Below are 18,921 nucleotides of genomic sequence, written 5' to 3'. Positions count from 1 at the left end.
ATACAGAGAGGAGGAGAGACAGAGAGGAAGATCTTTCCAATGATTTACTCCCCAAGTGGCCACAATGGCTGGAACTGAGCCAATCCAAAGCCAGGAGCTAGGAGCTTCCTCTGGGTCGCCCGTGTGGGTGCAGAGTCCCAAGACTTGGCGCCATCCTCGACTGCATTCCCAGGCCACAAGCAGGGATCTGGATGGGAAGTGGGGTGGCCGGGACACAAACTGGCACCCATATAGGATCCTGGCGTGTGCAAGGTGAGGATTTTAGCCACTAGACTACCATGCTGGCCCTCCATAAGTCATTTTTTTTTTCCCTGATGTCAAATAGTGAGGGTGTAGCATTAGAATGAAGATTCTGTTTAAGGAGTATCTCACCTTGTTATTCTTACTAGCTCTAACTAGGCTTAATGAATATGAAGTTTAGGTGTATAATTTCCATAAAAGATCAGTACTACAGACCAAGAGTGTTGTGTTTTGTGTGTTTTGCAGCTGTTTTAACTTCATATTGAATCTGCTGTAAAGCTATTTGAGTCGTGTGCTCTGAGTGACAGGTGTAAGGTGTAGTGGTAACTGTAAGACCAACTAGCCTCTTTGCTGGTCAGAATTTCAACCACCGTGTGGTTTCAGGTTCTAGCCAGGCTTAGCGGCTCACTACTCTGTGAACATTGGTAAGACAGGACAAAGATGTGGACAACGAGAGGACACTGTGGGTTTTGGCAAAGACCCCGTGAGACTGCGAATGTGTTTTTTGAATATCAATGAAGTGGTCTTTTGGACCCTGATGGTTTCCCAGCAAACCACAAGCTCAGTCACTTCAAGTTCTTGCCCTGGTCACATGAACAAAGCCCACACCTCGTGCTCGTTTCAGGTTCCAAGCGGACGCCTCAGTCAGCAGGAGCTGGAGTCCCGGATGAGGGAACTGATCTACACCGACTCGGATCTCGTCGTCACCCCGATTATCGACAACCCCAAGGTATGCAGATGACAGTGGCTTTACCTGTTGTGCCAAGGTACCAGCCCTTCTTTTTTTTCATTAAGATGTATTTGAATGTCAGAGTGAGAGTGAGAAAGAACGAGTGAGTGAGCAGGTAAAAGAGACAGATCTTTCATTCCCAAATGGTCACAGTACCACGGGAGGCTCAGGTCAAAGCCAGGAGCCAGGGACTCCTGGTCTCTCATGGGCAGTGGGGACCCAAGCTATTGGCCATCTCCTGCTGACTCCTAGGTGCGTTATCCAGAAGCTGGATTGGAAGTGTAGCAGCTGGGACTTGAACCAGCACTCTCAGATGAGATGCGTGTGTCACAGGCTGTGGCTTGACCTCCTGTGCTTGCAGCTCCTGGGTGAATCTTTTCTATGATGCTTTATTTTATTGTAGATATCAGTCAAAATTATTTTATTTATTTATTCTTTTTTTTAAAGATTTATTTTTATTATTTTTTCATTGGAAAGGCGGATATACAGAGAGGAGAGACAGAGAGGAAGGTCTTCCGTCCAATGATTCACTCCCCAAGTGAGCGCAACGGGCCGATACTATGCCGATCCGAAGCCAGGAGCCTCTTCCGGGTCTCCCACGCGGGTGCAGGTTCCCAAAGCTTTTGGGCCGTCCTCGACTGCTTTCCCAGGCCACAGGCAGGGAGCTGGAAGGGAAGCGGGGCTGCCGGGACTAGAACCGGCGCCCACATGGGATCCCAGGCGTGCAAGGCGAGGACCTTTAACCACTTGCGCCACCGCGCCGGGCCCAATTTATTCTTTTTTTTAAAGATTTATTTTATTTTTATTGGAAAGGCGGATATACAGAAAGGAGAGACAGAGGAAGATCTTCTGTCCGATGATTCACTCCCCAAGTGAGCGCAACGGCTGATGCTATGCTGATCTGAAGCCAAGAGCCTCTTCTGGGTCTCCCACGCGGGTGCAGGGTCCCAAGGCTTTGGGCCGTCTTCGACTGCTTTTCTGGGCCACAAGCAGGGAGCTGGATGGGAAGCGGGGCTGCCGGGATTAGAACCAGCGCCAATATGGGATCCTGGGCGTGCAAGGCGAGAACCTTAACCACTGCGCCACCACGCTGGGCCCAATCAAAATTATTTTAACACATAGTCTTTATGTTTTAGTCTGAAAGGGCACTATTGTGTTTATTTTTGGTAGCAATTACATCTTAGTTTTTTTTTTTTTTGCCTTTATTGATTTATAATGTGCTATAGGTGACAGTTTTGTCTTCAGACATCTCTATAAAGTTTTAATTTTTTTTTTTTACAGATCATGAAACAACCACCAATTAAATTTGATCCAAAAATACTGCATCTACCAGTGCATTCAGGTAGGGTCATAAAGGCTGTAGAAACTGCTTAATGCTTAAATGCTTAATGCTTAACTGCTTAATGCAGACTGCTTAATGCAGATAATACAAATCTGTTTGCAAATGGAGTATTTATGTATTGATAACTGCGTTCCTATTTTCTTGCCAGCTGGATGGAATTCTTGAGGTAGTGTTGTGTAAGTTAAACAGGTTGTAGTCCTTCCATGCCAGCCTTTGCCATTGCTCAGCGAATCCAGGCCACTGTGCGCTCGTGTGGATAGGAAAGTTGCCATGACCCTGGAATTTTCTGGGTTAGAGAGTGCATGGTCTCGTCTTGCTTGTCCCCTTGAGAACAGTTGTATTTCCATCATTTTTGGACCTCTACTGAATGCACAGAATTGGGGACCCCAGTGAAGAGTTGACTTGTGTTCTACTAGGGGAACCTGCACAGTTGAGAACTGAGCTGGGATACTTTGCGTCTATAGGGATGATGTGGGAATAGAGGTGGTTAGATGATGATGAGATTTCCAGTCAGCTAAAGGAAGTGTGATTCAGGGGAGCAGCAGAAACTTTTATATACCTTAAAATGATTTATGTTGGGGCTGGCATGTTGGCTTAACTGGCTAATCCTCCACCTCCAAGTGCTGGCATCCAATATGGGCACCTATTTGTGTCCTGGCTGTTCCGCTTCCCATCTAGCTCCCTGATTGTGGCCTGGGAAAGAAATGGAGGATGTCTCAAGTCCTTGGGAGCCTGAACCCATGTGGGAGACCCAGAAGAAGCTCCTAGCTCCTGGCTTTGGATTGGCTCTGCTTGGGCCATTATAACCATTTAGGAAATGAACCAGTGGAAGGAAGATCTGTCTCAGCTTCTCTCTGTAAATCTGATTTTCCAATAAAAATAAATCTTAAAAATTACTCTTAATTTTATTTTGTTCACATTCAATTTTTTAAAAAGACTTACTTTTATTGGAAAATCAGAAACAGAGAGGAGAGACAGAGAGGAAACTCTTCCTTCAGATGATTCACTCCCCAAGTGGCCACAACAGCAGGAGCTGAGCCGAGCCGATCCAAAGCCAGGAGCTTTTTCCTGGTCTCTCACGCGGGTGTGGGGTCCCAAGGCTTTGGGCCGTCCTCGACTGCTTTCCCAGGCACAGGCAGGGAGCTGGCTGGGAAGCGGGGCTGCCGGGATTAGAACTGGCACCCAGTGTGTTCAAGGTGAGGAATTTAGGCTACCATGCCAGGCCCCACATTCTATATTAGACAATTTAGTTATATTTGGAGAAGAATTATTTTTTTTAACTATTTTTAGGACAGAATCTGATTTGTTTTAGATTCGAAATAAATAAAACACATTCAAGTTTAAGTGGGCCAAGAAATAGCTTACATGGATCAAGTTAGTCCCTGACAAAAGCATAAAGGAAACCATTTAAAAGAATGTTTTTTTAACTAAAGTGAACTGAAATAGGTGAGTTAGCTCTCAATGCCAAGACCATTCTTTATGAAAACCTAGAGAATGGTTATGTGGAAATAATATTCTTCCACTTTTTCTCTTAATCTTTTAGAAATTTATTTTTGCAATTTGGTATTGTTCAAGATGGAGATTAGCTAAAGAGACAGATGATATTTTAATGACGTTTCCTGGTTTTTGCTTCTTATAGGAATTTGCAGTAGGAATTCCAGACGGTTTCAGTTACTATATTAATCTGGTTAATAATCAATTCAGTGAGACTTCAAAACAAGCACACAATTTCAAGGTTTCCCCTCCCCAGCAATATTTTAGGACTGAATTGACTTATTTATACAAAGTCTGTTTTTTCTCCCAAGTTTCATTGCACTTTACATTTTGTGAGGATCTTTTTAAACATTCACAGAAAATACAAGAAAATTAGGACATAAAAGGTTTTTGAAATTCATGGGTCATTTCCTTTCTTTGAGAGGCAGAGACAAATGCAGAAAGCATGCCTGCCTGTGGGTTCATGCCCCAGGTATCTGCCATGGTTAGGTTTTGGCCAGGCTGAGTGGAGCCAGGAGCTAGGAACTCGGCTGGCATCTCTGCCATACCTGAGAGGAACCCTGCCACTTGAGTCATCGCCTGCTGCCTCCGGGAGTCACATTAGCGGGAAGCTAGAACTGGGAGTCAAAATGGAACCTAAACCCAGGCATTCAAATTTAGGTGCAGGCGTCCTAACCAGGGTCTTAACCCCTGGGCCGTGCCCCTGCCATGCCTAGTAGATTTCAGGATACACATTTCTTTTCCCCCATGAACTTTTTGCAGACTGTGGGTCTGTACAGATCTCCAAGTTTTTAACGAGAGATTTTTAATTGCATCCCTTTCCAACTGTGAAGGACTGTCACATTCTAGACCACCAGGCCACCCTGAGCCCGTCTGCTGCCTTTTGTTAAGTGTGGCTTTTCCATCAAAGTGGTTAAAAACTGCGTGAATAGAAAGAGGTGAGGTCTTTTGAAGGACCCATGAAAGGTAGTGTTTATCTTTGGAAAAATGTCGCTGTTTGCTCTGTTCTCAACTTAGTGATCAAAATTGTGTGTTGAGTTCATCTCTCATGCCATGCTTGCAGCGATCCTTTCCTTTGTGATCCTTTGACTATTTCCTTTCCAGTGGAGAAGTTAATATTCCTGAAAGACCAAGATTGGAGCGATTTTTTGCAGCAGCTGTGCTCACAGATCGATTCCAGCGAGAAGAGCGCCGGGGCCTCCCGGGCCAAACTGAATCTCCTTTGCTATTTGTGTGTGGTGGCCGGGCACAAGGAGGTGGCACCCAGGCTCCTTCATTCCCCACTGGTAGGTGGCTGCGACGTAAAACCTGAGTCCTGTGGCTTGTCTGAAGACCTCTAGCTTTTATGTTCCCCTAGAGATTTGATAAGTGCTCCAATATTAATTTGATTTCATTGCAATGAAAAAAAAAGTAGTTTATCCAGATTATAGATTCATGAAAATGCTACTATTTCATGCCAAGGCCTCAGAGTGGTCGAGGAGATGGTGGTTTTGAGCCTCTGTGACACTCGGGTTTGCATGTCATGTCATGCTGTTTTGTAGTGTTTGTGAAGTGTATTTCATATCAGAAGCCAGAAGGCGGACCTTCTTGCTGGCCAGTGGCGTGACCTACCCACTTAGACTAACGCAGATTTGCTACTGACCCTGATGTTTCTGGCATGCTGTTGAAGGGAGTTGGTCTCCTCTTCCTCCAGAAATGGGACCTCTTGGATTGCCCTGGCACATCGATGGACTGCTAGGAGTCCAGCAGAGCCCTAGGGGTCAGCCTAGGAATGAGAGCGATTTGCATGAGTTGGCTGCAGTGAGCCCTCCTTTGGGACCTGCTTGAACAAAGTCTAAGGTCATCTGCTTCTAGGCTAGTATTAGAGTTCCTTTTGTTGGGTGGGCATGTGGGGGCAGTGTGTGGCTATTTGGGGACTTTTATAACGGAAGCGAAGAAATGAAGTACTGAACTTGGTTTTTATTTCCTCACCTCAGTGCTTCTGCGCATGTGCAGGTAAACTTGGCGCTCGCTCTCCACTGCAGTCCTGCACAGGGTCTGATGCGTTCACGGACCTGTCACTTGTGCTGTGTCTTGGATTACATGTTCCCTTTCGTTTTGTGTTCTAGTTCCAATTGCTCGTCCAGCAGCTGCGAATTGCCCCCAACTGGGATATGTAAGTAACATTTGTATTTGTAAAAAGTTATTCTTGATGGTTTTATGAAGTACGCTACCAAAACGCGTATTTTTCACAAGGGCAGCCGTCTTAATCATGACAGATTATTTTGTTTTATTTTTATTATTATTATTATTATTTTTTATTGGAAAGGCGGATATACAGAGAGGAGAGACAGAGAGGAAGATCTTCCGTCTGATGATTCACTCCCTAAGTGAGCGCAACGGCCGATGCTGTGCCGATCTGAAGCCAGGAGCCTCTTCTGGGTCTCCCACGCGGGTGCAGGGTCCCAAAGTTTTGGGCCATCCTCAGCTGCTTTCCTGGGCCACAGGCAGGGAGCTGGAAGGGAAGCGGGGCTGCCGGGATAGAACCGGCGCCCATGTGGGATCCCAGGCGTGCAAGGCGAGGACCTTTAACCACTTGCGCCACCACGCCGGGCCCGACAGATTATTTTGAAGTGATGATGACTCTGGCTCTAGGCATCCTGATTGCACATTTTGGAAGATTTCAGAATTGTCCCAATATTAGTAAAGTTCTGGGATTTGCCGAGTTACTTTGGAAACCTTCTTAGCTGCTACTTTTAAGGAGTCATGGTCAAGTGCTGCTCTGATGGCCATGCGTGTTTAACTTAAATGTCCTAGGGGGTTTCCCTTGTCTCTAACTTTCCCTCGTGTCGCGCCTCGTTTACCGTGGATGCTGTTCACAACCCGCAAGGATTGTGTTCATGTGCTTGAGTTTTCTGGAAGCAAGGCAGAGTGAGAAGGATATGACTGTTACTTTCTTTCTACCATTTGCAGAAAGGCTGTCCTTTCCCCGATCAAATGATCCTGGCATCCTTGCAGAAAATTGTGTGCCCAGATAGGAGAGAAAGTGCTGCTGGGCTTCGTTTGTTTCCCTTATTACTGGTGTGCTAACCGCCAGTCTTCCGGGAGGTCTGTGCTGACTAGCCCTGGATTTGTTGCTCCTTTGAGTCTCGCTCTGTGTGGTTGTCATCCTCGGACCTGGTCCCGTACTTCGATGTTGGTGTTCCCTCCCTTGTGCTGCTTGTGGCTGGAGGACGTTGGACCAGTGTCACTAGGTCTATCCTGTGGAATTTCACTGGTGCACCACTGAGGTGTTTTTTTTTTTTTTTTTTTTTTACTATTTGGAATTCAGAGTTAGAGACAGAGAGGGACAGAGAGAGAGATATCTTGTATACACTGGTTCGCTTCCCAGATGGTTGCATCACTGGGGCTGGGTCACGTTGAAGCCTCCTGGGCCATCTGCTGCTGCCTTCCCGGAGAGAGGAACAGGGAGCTCTATGAAAGATGCATCAGCCAGGGTTCAGACTGCATTCACATGGGGTGCCAGAGGCACAGTCAGTGGCTTAACTTACTGTCATCCAGCCTGCCTGCCCTTTAGATTTGAATTATTTCTGTGGAAAATCATGCTCTTTCATTTCATCCCTTTTGCTCCTGAAGCTCTCAAGGATGAGTGTGGGATATTGTGTCTCTTGACCCTTAAATTTTACTTCGCTAGCTCTTTCATTGAATTATGATTCCCACTCCATAAAATTCACTTTTTAAAAAATGACTCATTTGAAAGGCAGAGTAACAGAGGGAGAGACAGAACTTCCATCTGCTGGTTCACTCCCCCAATGGCTAAGCCACCTGAGGCTGGACTGGTCTAAAGCCAGGAGCCTGGAGCTTCTCCCATATGGATATGGCACAGGGGTTCAAAGACTTGAGCCAGCCTCTGCTGCTCTCCCAGGCACATTAGCAGGGAGCTGCATTGGAAGTGGAGTAATTGGGTTGCAAATTGGTGTGCCCATATGGGCCATATTGCTGTAGGCAATGTTACTAGAGGTGCCACAATGCCAGTCCTTGCGTTGTTCTGTCAGTGGCTGGAGACATTGCACCGTAGTGGTCACGCCACATTTAATGGATCCATTCTTTATGGACAGTTGGGCTCTTGCCACATTTGACTGTCGTTGAGTAGTGCTGCTGTGGGCATGTTTGTGTTTCTGTAGAGTCCATCTGTGGCAGTGGAGTGGGCTGGCTCACATGCCAGCTCTTAGTTGAGCCTATTGAAGAACTGTCAGATTTGTATTTTTATTGCTGTTCTGTGACTTTATCCCAAGTTTGGCATTTATCCTTGCCGATTTTATTTTTCAGCCCCTCCAGTTAATGATTTTTAATTTGAATAATTGCCTTTGAAAGCTTTTGTTTATTTTCTTGTTCTCATACTTCTTTTTGTCCTGGTTGCCTGGACTTACTCTCTCAACTGTATTTGAATTTAAGGATAAGTATTAGAATTTCAAACATTTTCTGCTTGGGAAAAGATTTAGGGTTATGTATTACAATTATTTAAGGTTAGAAACTAGGATTGTAAAATTGTGGGCTTTTATTTATTTATTTATTTTTTTACTAAAAAAGAGTTTGATTTTTTGGTTTTTTGAAAGGCAGAGAGAGATTGTGTGCATGTATAAGGGCTTGTGTGCCGATTTACACCCCGGATGGCCGCAGCATGTGGGGCTGGTGTAGGTCAAAGCTGGAAGCCTGGAACTCGATGTTGGTCTCCCACGAGGTGGCAAGGATCCATTCTGCTGCTGCTCTCCCAGGTGCATCAGGAGGGAACTGCATACTGGGTCGGAAGTGCAGCCGCTGGGGCTGGGACCAGTGCCCTGGTCAGTGATGCTGGCCTCCCAAGTGGGGTTCCCCATCTGCACCACAGCACGAGCCGTTTGTTTAATGCTTTCAGCCTGGAATTACGTTGGCCATCTCCTGCCTTCTCCCCATTGTTTTGGGACCTTGTGTGTAGTCTTAGATTTTGTCTGCTTCTGTTCATTCTGCCAACATTTGGGAGTGGCGGGGGAAGCGCTCATGACTCCAAGCTAAAGGGGATCACAGAGGGGGCAGGGGCAAGCCTGGCCTCCTGGGATGTCCCAGGTCAGCGACGGGGAGGAGACAAATACTAAGCCAGGAAGCAGATGAATAGCTAACTACAGGATTGCAGACATGCCTGAAGCCCAAGCAATTACTTAAATATAAGTGGAAAATGAATTCAAGTCGAACATTTGCCTAAGGACCGCAGTGAGATTTGGGGTTAAGAGAGCCACACGTGCCCAGTGAATGTCACATTGAACTGTACAGATGTGGAACAGCTGTGTAACGGCACGATGGTCCGTGGGACGGTGCTACCTTAGATGCTGTGCGGCCTTTCAGGCCGGTCCTACCAAACCCAGCTTTCTGCGTGAAGTACATTTTGAAACTGCACGGAAGTGTGACTTAGTGCTTCATCAGCGTTTGATTTCTGCCAGATGACCAAGCAGTATTAAACTAGTGTTGATTAAAATAGCACGACATTGAGAAGACTGTTTCATTGGAAACGTTTCTGTTACAGTGAATGTAGACGTGTATCTTTAACTGTTTGGTATTAATTCTGTACTGCTTACACAGGAGCTCAGGGGGTTGCTAATCATTGGAGCGGAGCCTCTGTGTGGAGAGGTGGACGGCTCCTCACTGTTTTTCTCTGCTCTGTGGGGAAGCCGTTACTGTTAAGCCATGTGAGTCTTGTGCTCACTCCAAACAGGAGTGCAGAGGGCAGTGTTGCTGGCATCTCTCCGTGGACCCACAGGAGTTTGGGTCCTGTTCCCAGATGTGTGTGCCTGTCGTCCCCGGGCATCCCCATGGAGGTGCCTTTGGGGATCGGTCTTCGAGTGCCCTCTCTGAACCTGTTTTCTCTCCATCCGCAGACGGGCCAAGGTGGCTCGGGTGATCGGTTTACTGGCCTCGCACACAACTGAGCTCCAGGAAAACACACCTGTTACAGAGGTAATTTTCTTTTATGATGGATCGGGTCTAAGCAACACAGAAAGATGGTCCTTGAATTTGTAATTCATAATGTGCAGCTCTTCATCTCCTCTTAATTTTGGGGGATTGTGGTCGCTGTTGTAAAGCCACGGCCTCACTGGGCTTCAGGTGGAAGCAGACCGGCTCATTCACAGCACAGGTTGTCATCGAAGGTAGCGTGGCACTGTTACGGGGCTTGTGACCTGCGCTTGTCATTTATTTCTGGGTCAGGCTTATTTACCTGTTTTCTTACGGTTTGCCCTATATTTTATTATAACCAATGCAGCTTCTAGTTCAGACATCACTCATAATTCAAATTGAAGTTCATTTGGTATTTCTTCTTGTTGAGTGCTTTCATTGTCATTGGCTGTGAGTTATTTCTTAACAGCTAATCCCAGTATTAATGATCATGCATGCTTTAAGGATATTTTCTGTTACTTCCTTCAAATACCGGCACCAGGAAGCCCTTCTGATTCCATCAGTGATCCCAGGTCCCATGGAGTGGAATACACAGCCTGTTTGGGTGTCCTTGGATATTAGCATTGCTTCTGACCTGTCCTGTTTGTACCATGCTTCCCTGGCAATAACATTTTCATCATTTGGAGTAGGAGAGGTCCGAGGGCTAACATAAATGAGAAAAACAAAACCCTGAAACTCGGAGGAAGAAGGGAAAGAACCGGTGAAGGCAGGCAGAAAGGAAGGGAGTGAAGAAAAGGGCTCATGGTGCAGGGGAAGCCGGCTGTCCGGCCCCGACAGCTGTCAGAGTCTGTCTAGCAGGTAGTTCCCTGTGTCAAAAGACTTTGTCGCCATGCTGTGTTCTTCCGTGGCTGGTTGCTGGTTTGGTGTCCACTCTGACTTTGGGGTCTCTGGGTAGACATAGATGCAGGATTAATTTCATCTTACTAATTCCGTTGGGTCCAGTTCCATCGCATTTCCTGCAAACTTTTAGCTCTCCGAGCCACTACTAAACATGGCCCCAGGTCTAAGTGGGCTGCTCATGCAATGGACCACCAGATAGCCCTGGTGCTCAGGAGTTCCAGCGCTGGGCAGCAGGCCTGGATGACCCTCAAGACTGGGGATGCTTGTGCTAGATGAGCAGGACTGCCTGGGGCCGGCTGATGGGTGTGTGCAGACATGTCCGGGTGCTGTGGGCTCTTGCCCAGAAGTCAGCTCCTGCTTGGGGCAGATAATGTGGTGGTGAGGTCGGGGATAGGAGGTGATAGAGGTCAAAGCCAGGGCAAGGTCTGAAGTCTGGGAAGGCCAGAGGCCAGGCCTGGGGCCGAGAGGGGTCCACACCCTGGGGTCCTTGAGCTTGGAACTTCCGGTGAGGTCCTGTGTTCTGCTGTTCTCCAGGGACAGGGTGGAGGGGGCTGCATTAGCCTGGGACCTGCCAGTCCCCTGGGCCCACCTAACCCTGACTCCGGCCTGGGGCCTCATCCCACTGGTACTGGTTCCTGCCACTCGGAGCTTTGAGCTGTGCTGCCTTGGGCTGAATCCTTTGGCCAGGGCCGCCATCTTGTCACAGACTGTGGACTGTAAATTCTCAGACTAGTGGCCCCCTTTGATAAACAATGAAGAAGGTAGGGAATGCAGATTTCGAATGTCATTCTTTTATTCTGACATTGTTTCCTTTCTGAATCTTTGCTAATGCTGCAATGCAAGGACTTGGGAAACAAAATCACACTTTTTTTTTTTTTTTAAGAAAAACACCTATGGTATCGCTTAGGTCCTGAGAAAGTACTAGAATTAAGCATATTATGTTCTTTTTTTTAAAGATTTTTTTTTTTTTTTTACTGGAAAGTCAGATATACAGAGAAGAGAGACAAAGAGGAATATCTTCAGTCCTTTGATTCACTCCCCAAGTGGCCACAATGGCCAGAGCCTCGCCGATCCGAAGCCAGGAGTGTCCTCCAGGTCTCCCACACAGGTGCAGGGTCCCAAGGCTTTGGGCCGTCCCTGACTGCCTTCCCAGGCCACAAGCAGGGAGCAGGATGGGAAGTGGAGCAGCCAGGACACAAACCAGCACCCATGTGGGATCCCAACTCATGCAAGGTGAGGACTTTAGCCGCTAGGCTCCCGCATCAGTGCTACATAATTAAGTTCTAAACTACATTCTGTTGGATAATGGGGGAAATCGTGTAATAATTTGAAATTGCGTGGAGTGTCCCTTTAGGATACCATGCTGTGTTACTCATGCTTCCTTAATTTCCAGCTAAGGAGAGTTGACTGTGATAGTTGAAGCAGCCACTAGAGGACGCTCAGACACCACAAAATGCTTTTTTTTTTTTTTCCAACTTGTAAAAAAAAAGCAGGATCTGTAGAGGCTTACAGGTCTATGTCGGGGGAGGGAGGGGACAGTGTCTGGGGCAGCCCAAGCCTCGGTGTCATGGCTCTTTTGGCCAGGCGGAGGAGTTGCAGGTCCCTAGGTGTGAGCCCTGACTGAGGTGAGACTCACCTCTCCCGGCAATTCACTTTGAGTTGAGTTACCTTTGCAGTGTGACTGGGCAACAGCAATCAGAGACTTAGGGTGCCTTTTTTCTTGGATGATCCCTCCACGGCCCCAGCGTCATGAGAGTGTGGACTTCACTTCCGATTGAATCATTCAAAGGATTGTGGGATCCTCTCTGTGCTGGTGATGACCCCAAGCTCCAACCTGCGTCCTTTTTAATCTTCCAAGTTGTTGATCTTGAGGAATACATTCTTGTAGTTCCCTGTGACACCAATTTTTTTTTCCTGTCACTTTGACAGCACAATAAGCAGATTTGCTGCAAATGATACATCGAAGATGGGCCACACTGCTTTTTTACATAGCACGATGTGAAACAGGCCAAGTTTTTTTTTTTTTTCCCCTCGTATTAAGCCATGGTGCGGAAGTACATTTCATTCAGGGGAGATCACTGTATTTCAATCATTTTTGCATGCAAATTAAATCTCTTGCCTCAAAGAATTCTTAAAGCATGCTTCGTATTTTGTATAATGACAGAGTTCATTTAGTTTCTTATCTGACATCTTGTGGAACAACTTTTAGCTTCCGTGTTTTCTGCAGTGACTGAATCTGATGCTTGTTTTATCTGGGCTAGGAACATAGTTTACTGTATTTTCCAAGCAGCCATGATGACGCGTATGTGTTTGAATGCCAGGTAATTTAAGTAAGCCTTGGGAACCCAGCAAGGCATCACATTTCATTTTCTATTAGGTGAATGAGACATGCAAACTGAATTTGTGATGGAAAGAATTGCGCAAAACACAACTCATCAGAGCTGAGCCCTGAAGCAGAAAAGCACAATTTAAAATGGGCCTGCTTTGGTTTTCTGCTATCTGCAGAGTGTTGAAAGATACGACTTTTTGGACTATAGTAACAAGTAAATCATACGAGGCTCAAAATTGCAATGTGAGAATCGGTGTTCTTTTGTGCCTTAACTTTCAAATTAAGACCCAGTTTTAATAACATTCGTAACTCGGCTTAGGAAACACTGAAGAGGTGAGCCTGTGGCACGTTCTGTTCTCAAATAAAAATGTAGCTTTAACCGTTGAGAAACTTGCATCCTCTATGCACTGTGGGTATTTCCATTAGGTACAGTAGGGGGTGTGGCGTGGGACAGCCAGGCGGCACCTGGATCAGTTTGTTCTACCTGGAGTGTTTCTCGACAAAATGCTGTCCCCTCCACAGCCAGAGGGCCCAGAGTAGTCAGCGGGCCACTGGAACTGCAAATTCTTCAATGATTCTGATGTGCATCACAATATGATATCTGCTACTGACCGATGCTATGGAAATTTCAGCATTGTTCAAAAAACATTTGTTTTTATTGGCAAGGGAGAGTTACAGAGAGAAAAACAGATCTTCTATCTGCTGGTTTATTCCCTAATTGATCCCAATGGCCAGGGCTGAGCAGATTGGAAGCTAGAAACCAGGAGCTTCTTCCAGGTCTCCCACGCGGGTGCAGGGTCCCAAGGCTTTGGGCTGTCGTCGATGGCTTTGCAGGCCACAAGCAGGGAGCTGGATGAGAAGCAGGGCTGCCAGGATTAGAACTGGCTCCCGTATGGGATCCCAGCGCGTTCAAGGTGAGGAATGTGGCCGCTAGGTCACCGTGCCAATTTCCAACTGATAGCACTTTGCCCCGGCTCACTTGCTATTAACGCTCTTGCATTTCTTTCCTCCTTACCTCCCTCTCTCCGCTCGCCTCTACCTCACCTCCTCCTCTCTTCCCCCTCCCTCTTCTCATTCCTCCCTTCATTTTTAAAAAAAATTATTATTTTCATTGGAAAAACAGATTTACAGAGAGAAGGAGAGACACAGCTTCCATCCACTGGTTCACTCGCCAGATGGCCACAACTGCCGGAGCGTAGCTGGTGGTCAGGAGTCTGGAGCTTCTTCTGTATCTCTCACATGTTTTCAACAGCCCAATTTTTTTGAGGGGGGCGGGCGTCCTCCACGGCTTTCCAAGACCATAACAGGCAGCTGGATGAGAAGTGGAGCAGCCGGGACATGAGTCAGCACCCATATGCTGGTGCTTGCAGGTGGAGGATTAGCTAATTGAGCTAATTGAGCTGTTGCATTAGCTCCAAGGCTTTTTCTTTCTTGAAACACCACTTTTCGTGTCCCAGGCACAGCTACTACATGTGAAATAGGACCACGGCATGCTTTTCATAATACCCGTTTCCTCCTCTGTTCTATTTTATTTGCATTAAATTTTGAGTCCTTTGGATCTTGTCTGTCTGGTTCAGCTTTGCTAAGTACAAATCACATCTATAGATTTTAAATGTCAACCCTCATTTTCACAAGCATTATTAGTTAAAAACTCCCGGGCAGAAAGATGACAGAACTGTTGGCCAAGAATGCTGTTTGGTATTTCCTAACTCTGAAAATGTCCTTGCAAGGTTGGCTTCTTTGATGCCATCTGGACATTAAAGTTTTAACATTATCTCTACTTCTTTCCATGTTAATTAGGTAGCTGCATTCCAGTCTGTATCCACGAGTGGCATTTAACTCCTAAAACGGAGTACTCAGAAGCAGCCAGGGTTATTAGCTCGTTGCTTCCCTGTTGAGGCAAACAACCTACAGAGGGTGGATTCTCTTCCTTAAAATAATGAACTGTCAGCAAAAGCAAAGAAAACCCAGAAGACGATTGCTTGTGCAGGCTTCCCAGTCATTTAAAGAGTTTGGAAGGACTAGGTACAAAAACTTGGTCAGCTTCCTGGATGTCACTTTAATTAGATGTCAATTGAGAAAGAAACTTGTCATTTTTTGGTTGCCAGGCTTGCAGGCCCTCTGTCTTGCGTCTCTCAACTTCTTTTGGTGGGGGGAAAATGCTAAATAACCCCCCCCCCAAATCCAAACGCAGGACCTCCAATTTTCTTTTAGTTAGGGCTTTCCAAAAACAAAAAAAAAATGAATAGTGGCTCCAAATCTGAATATGTTGCTTCTATGTCTTCTAGGTCAGTGTTACAAGGATTGGAGCACTTTTAGGGACTTTCAGAAAGCATGAAAATAACAAAATACATGTATTGTTGGGATTTTTGAGTTGGAAGGATTATTTCTCCTCTTTTTCTTCTGTTTAATATTAGCATTTTCAAGTGCTGGTGTTATCTAGGTCAGAAAACATTCTGTTTGTGATTCACGTGTTGCAGGTGTTCATTCTTCCTATAGTTTATATAAATACATATTTCTTTAGATTTGTAAGAAAACAGATAGTCGATAAGCGGCTACATTGCAGATGTGGAAGCATTTTCTGTTGAGGACTGTTTCATGACATCCCAAGGTAACTTCTGCAAGAGAGACATAAGCTTGCTTTGGTATTATTGGAATCAATCGTGATGGCTGGCTGTTTACCAGATGCCAAGCTCCAGTACAATTTCTGTGAGGCTGGAGGCAGTCCAGGCTGCTGTGCGGCTTTAAGCCTCTGCAGCATTGAAATATTTTAAATTTCCGGTGATGCTTACTGACACAAGACGGCAGCACGTTACACAGTGGCGAAATGCTACAGCCTGCTACCACTGACTTTGTGAAGCAGAAAGCCAGCTCTACTTTTGCATTTAGTATGAAATTGACTTTTTTAAAAATCAACCTTTTTATTTTGAGAGAATAGCTTCACAGTTTTAGGGAGTAATATGGGAGAGGCTGTGTGACCTGCTTCCCCAGTGCTAACGCCGTACAGTTAGCGAACAGTAGCCCCTGGAGACGGTTAAGGGAAAGAACTGCTATGGTGTGACAGAGACCCCTCAAGCCACTGCTCGTTATAGAACCATATCCATCTGTCCCTACCGTGTGCATCTATGTCCCAAACACATGTCTGCTTTGCGTTTCTACGCTTCTGTCATTTTAGGTATGTTGTGTAGGTGGAGTCACATGGAATGGGCCTTTTGGAATTTTTTTTTTTAATGTAACCTGATTTTTAGGAGAGTATTGAAGTTGTTGAGATTTTTCAATATCTGTTACCTTTTATTGCTAAAGTTGTTTCCATAGTGAACCTCCATTTCTGTAACCATTTTCGTGCTGAAAGATACCTGGGTCATTTCCGGTTTTGACAATTACAAATAGAATTGGTATTGATGCCTATTTTTAAATTTTGATATGGATGAGAATCATCTTTTGCCTAAATTTAGTACTCAAGAGTATCGCTGTTGGGTGTTCAAATATATGTTTAGTTGTTGTAAAATTGCTTTTGAAAAAGGAAAATGCCTTCATTTCCCTGAGGATCTGTACGATGCTCCATTCCCACTGTGTGTGGAATTCTTTCTATCCACCTGCAGCAACTTTGGATGTTGCCACGGTTTTGTTTCCGCCATTGTTCTAGTTGAGTGGCTTGATCTTTGTTTTTAACTTGCCTTTCCCTAACTGTTAGTGTTGTTGAACATTTCTGTGCACATGTACGTGTGTGGTTATTGGCGTGCTGCAGTGACATTTCTGACATTAGTGAGTCTACGGTATCATGTCATCTTTTAGCGTGATTTTGAAGAGTTAATGCTTGATTTTTTTTTTTTCTCCTAGGAGTTCTCTAGTTTTATGTTTGCATCTGTGATCATCTCAAGCGAGTGTGTGTTTGAGTGTGTGAGTGTGTAAGTAAAGTGGCAGTCTTAGGCTCACTTTCTGGTTTCCCTCCAGCTATCCAAGCATCCCAACAGCCTACTTTAGAGGCCAAGCCTTCTCCATTGGGTTGTGGTACGCCTCCATGAGCAGTTGTTGGCTGTGCCTGTGTGGATTCTATATTGTGTTCCAGTGATCTCTCTGTGTGTCTCATCAGTCACCGAGTCTTGATTGTTATAAGTACAAAAATGATAAATCTTGAAATCAGGGAGAATGACCTCAACTATTTTTTTTTTTGTAACATTGTTTTGGAGTGTTCCAATCCTTTAGACTTTTTCATATGCATTTTACAATAATCTTGTTGTTAAATAGCACATGACTAGTATTTTCATAGTATTAGTGGGCTAATACTTACACCCACCTGGATGAATCGGAAATGCAATATGCTAAGTGAAGGAGCCAGACCAAAAATAGTGTAAAGTTCCATTTACATATGTTGTGGAAAAATGCAAAATGAAAACAAGATCAGTTGGCTGTTGAGTGAGCAAGGGAGAGCGACAGGATTCTAAGGGAGCTTGAGGAAGCACTGGAGCGTGGTGAGAGCGAGCTTGACTGTGGTGACGCTTTCTCAAGCCCGTGTGCGTTTCCAGTATATCCAGTTATACGCTGCAAGCCTATGGAGTTGAATGTATATCAGTTACAACTCAGCAGAGCTGTTTGCCCTTGCCTGCAATAGAAATCTAAGATGGGATATCTTAAAAGTGAACTGGAGAAGTGAGGAAGGAATAAGGAGCGAGGTTGCAAGAAAGGGAATCTTATGTTCTCAGAGCTGTGTCTGAACAGTGTTAAACCGGTGAAAACTGAAATAAAGACTGAATAAGCAAGTGTTGCTGGAGTTCATGAATGCTGTGTAGCTGCCCGTGCTGCGCCTTTGGTTTGTCCGTGTTCTTGTTTGCACACTGAGAACAGGCAGTGTGGACGTGGGTGTCGTAGTGTGAAAGCGCTCTATTTTTCAGAGCTTTCTTTTAGTTGGTCAATGAAATGTCTTTGTTAATGATAGATGATCTTGTCTGTGTACCACACTGTTTTGGAGACTTACCATTTGCCTTCTTAGAATGGGCCCATTCCGTAGGCGTCATTCTGAAACTGCAGCACGTCACGGTCATGCTGGGGTCTGCTCAGCCTGTGTTCCGGTGAATGAGTTCTGTACATGTGAACTGCTTCCTTAGCATGACTCCTAGGAAATGAATGAGGTCGGATGAAATATACTGCTGAATTTCAAAGTTGGTTCCTCGGAAGTATTGGTTATAGTTGAGCATTTCTAATCTGAAAATCTGAAATCCCAAACTCAAATTTATGCAGCGCTGACAGGATGCTGCAAGCGGAAAATTCCATGCCTGACTCAATGTCATGGGCTCTAATCAACGCACAGGTGCACTGACAGGACTGTATCCAGTCACTCTGAGCCTGGGCATGAGGGGCGGGCACACCTTACACGCCTTAAATGAATCTGGTGTTTTGACTTGGGTCCCATCTCCAAGAAATTTAATCCTGTGTATGTAAATAACTCAAAATTTGAATAAAGGTTTCATGGTCAACATGTCAGATAAGGAATACTCAACGTGTACCATAAACGCATGAGCATGTTTTGTTTTTTCGTTTTTGAAGAGAGCTGTAAAACCTAATGTGGTATGGAAACTACCCAGGCTATGGTGTGTGCAGCCCACGACCTGAGATCTGGCGTGGTGTAATCTGTGCTCACCCCCTGGCTGTCCACACAAACTGGGTGAACTTGGAACAAGTTACAGGAGCCTCTGTCAGCCTTGTTTGTTCTGTTAGTAGGGTAGCAGCTACCTTATAGGGTGTGTTATATTCTATCCGAGTCACGGTACCAAATATCGGGGGTCCTCCCGTCCCGCGGAAGAAATCACCCGACACTTGAGAGAGTCTCCAAGGCGCTTTTTATTCTGCTCCTCCGTCCCGTCGTGACCGTTGTCCGTTGACCGTTATCACCGTTATATCCGTTACGCTCCAGCCCCTCCCCCGCCAAGCCCCCCGCTTAACTGTCAAACTTGACCAATCAACTTAAAGAGAACCAAGGCACAC

The 18,921-nt window shown here is 45.6% G+C and overlaps 1 protein-coding gene across 2 annotated transcripts in view; it reads left to right on the top strand.

Moving 5' to 3' along the window:
• ULK4 (unc-51 like kinase 4) overlaps nucleotides 1–18,921 on the top strand; it is a 286,847-nt gene that overhangs the window by 27,035 nt on the left and 240,891 nt on the right. For both annotated transcript variants that reach the window (XM_040994292.1, XM_040994293.1), the window contains exons 12-16: nucleotides 866–970; nucleotides 2,252–2,312; nucleotides 4,911–5,092; nucleotides 5,915–5,961; nucleotides 9,695–9,773. In XM_040994292.1, coding sequence (XP_040850226.1) covers nucleotides 866–970; nucleotides 2,252–2,312; nucleotides 4,911–5,092; nucleotides 5,915–5,961; nucleotides 9,695–9,773 — 474 coding nt within the window. The remainder of the gene's footprint in view (nucleotides 1–865; nucleotides 971–2,251; nucleotides 2,313–4,910; nucleotides 5,093–5,914; nucleotides 5,962–9,694; nucleotides 9,774–18,921) is intronic.

This window comes from Ochotona curzoniae, unplaced genomic scaffold (genome assembly GCF_017591425.1).
Source record: "Ochotona curzoniae isolate NIBS_2020 unplaced genomic scaffold, NIBS_Ocur_1.0 contig_908, whole genome shotgun sequence".
In the NCBI taxonomy this organism is placed as follows: Eukaryota; Metazoa; Chordata; class Mammalia; order Lagomorpha; family Ochotonidae; genus Ochotona; species Ochotona curzoniae.
The sequence above is the reverse complement of the archived record's forward strand: the minus strand, read 5'-3'. Positions and strand labels throughout refer to the sequence as shown.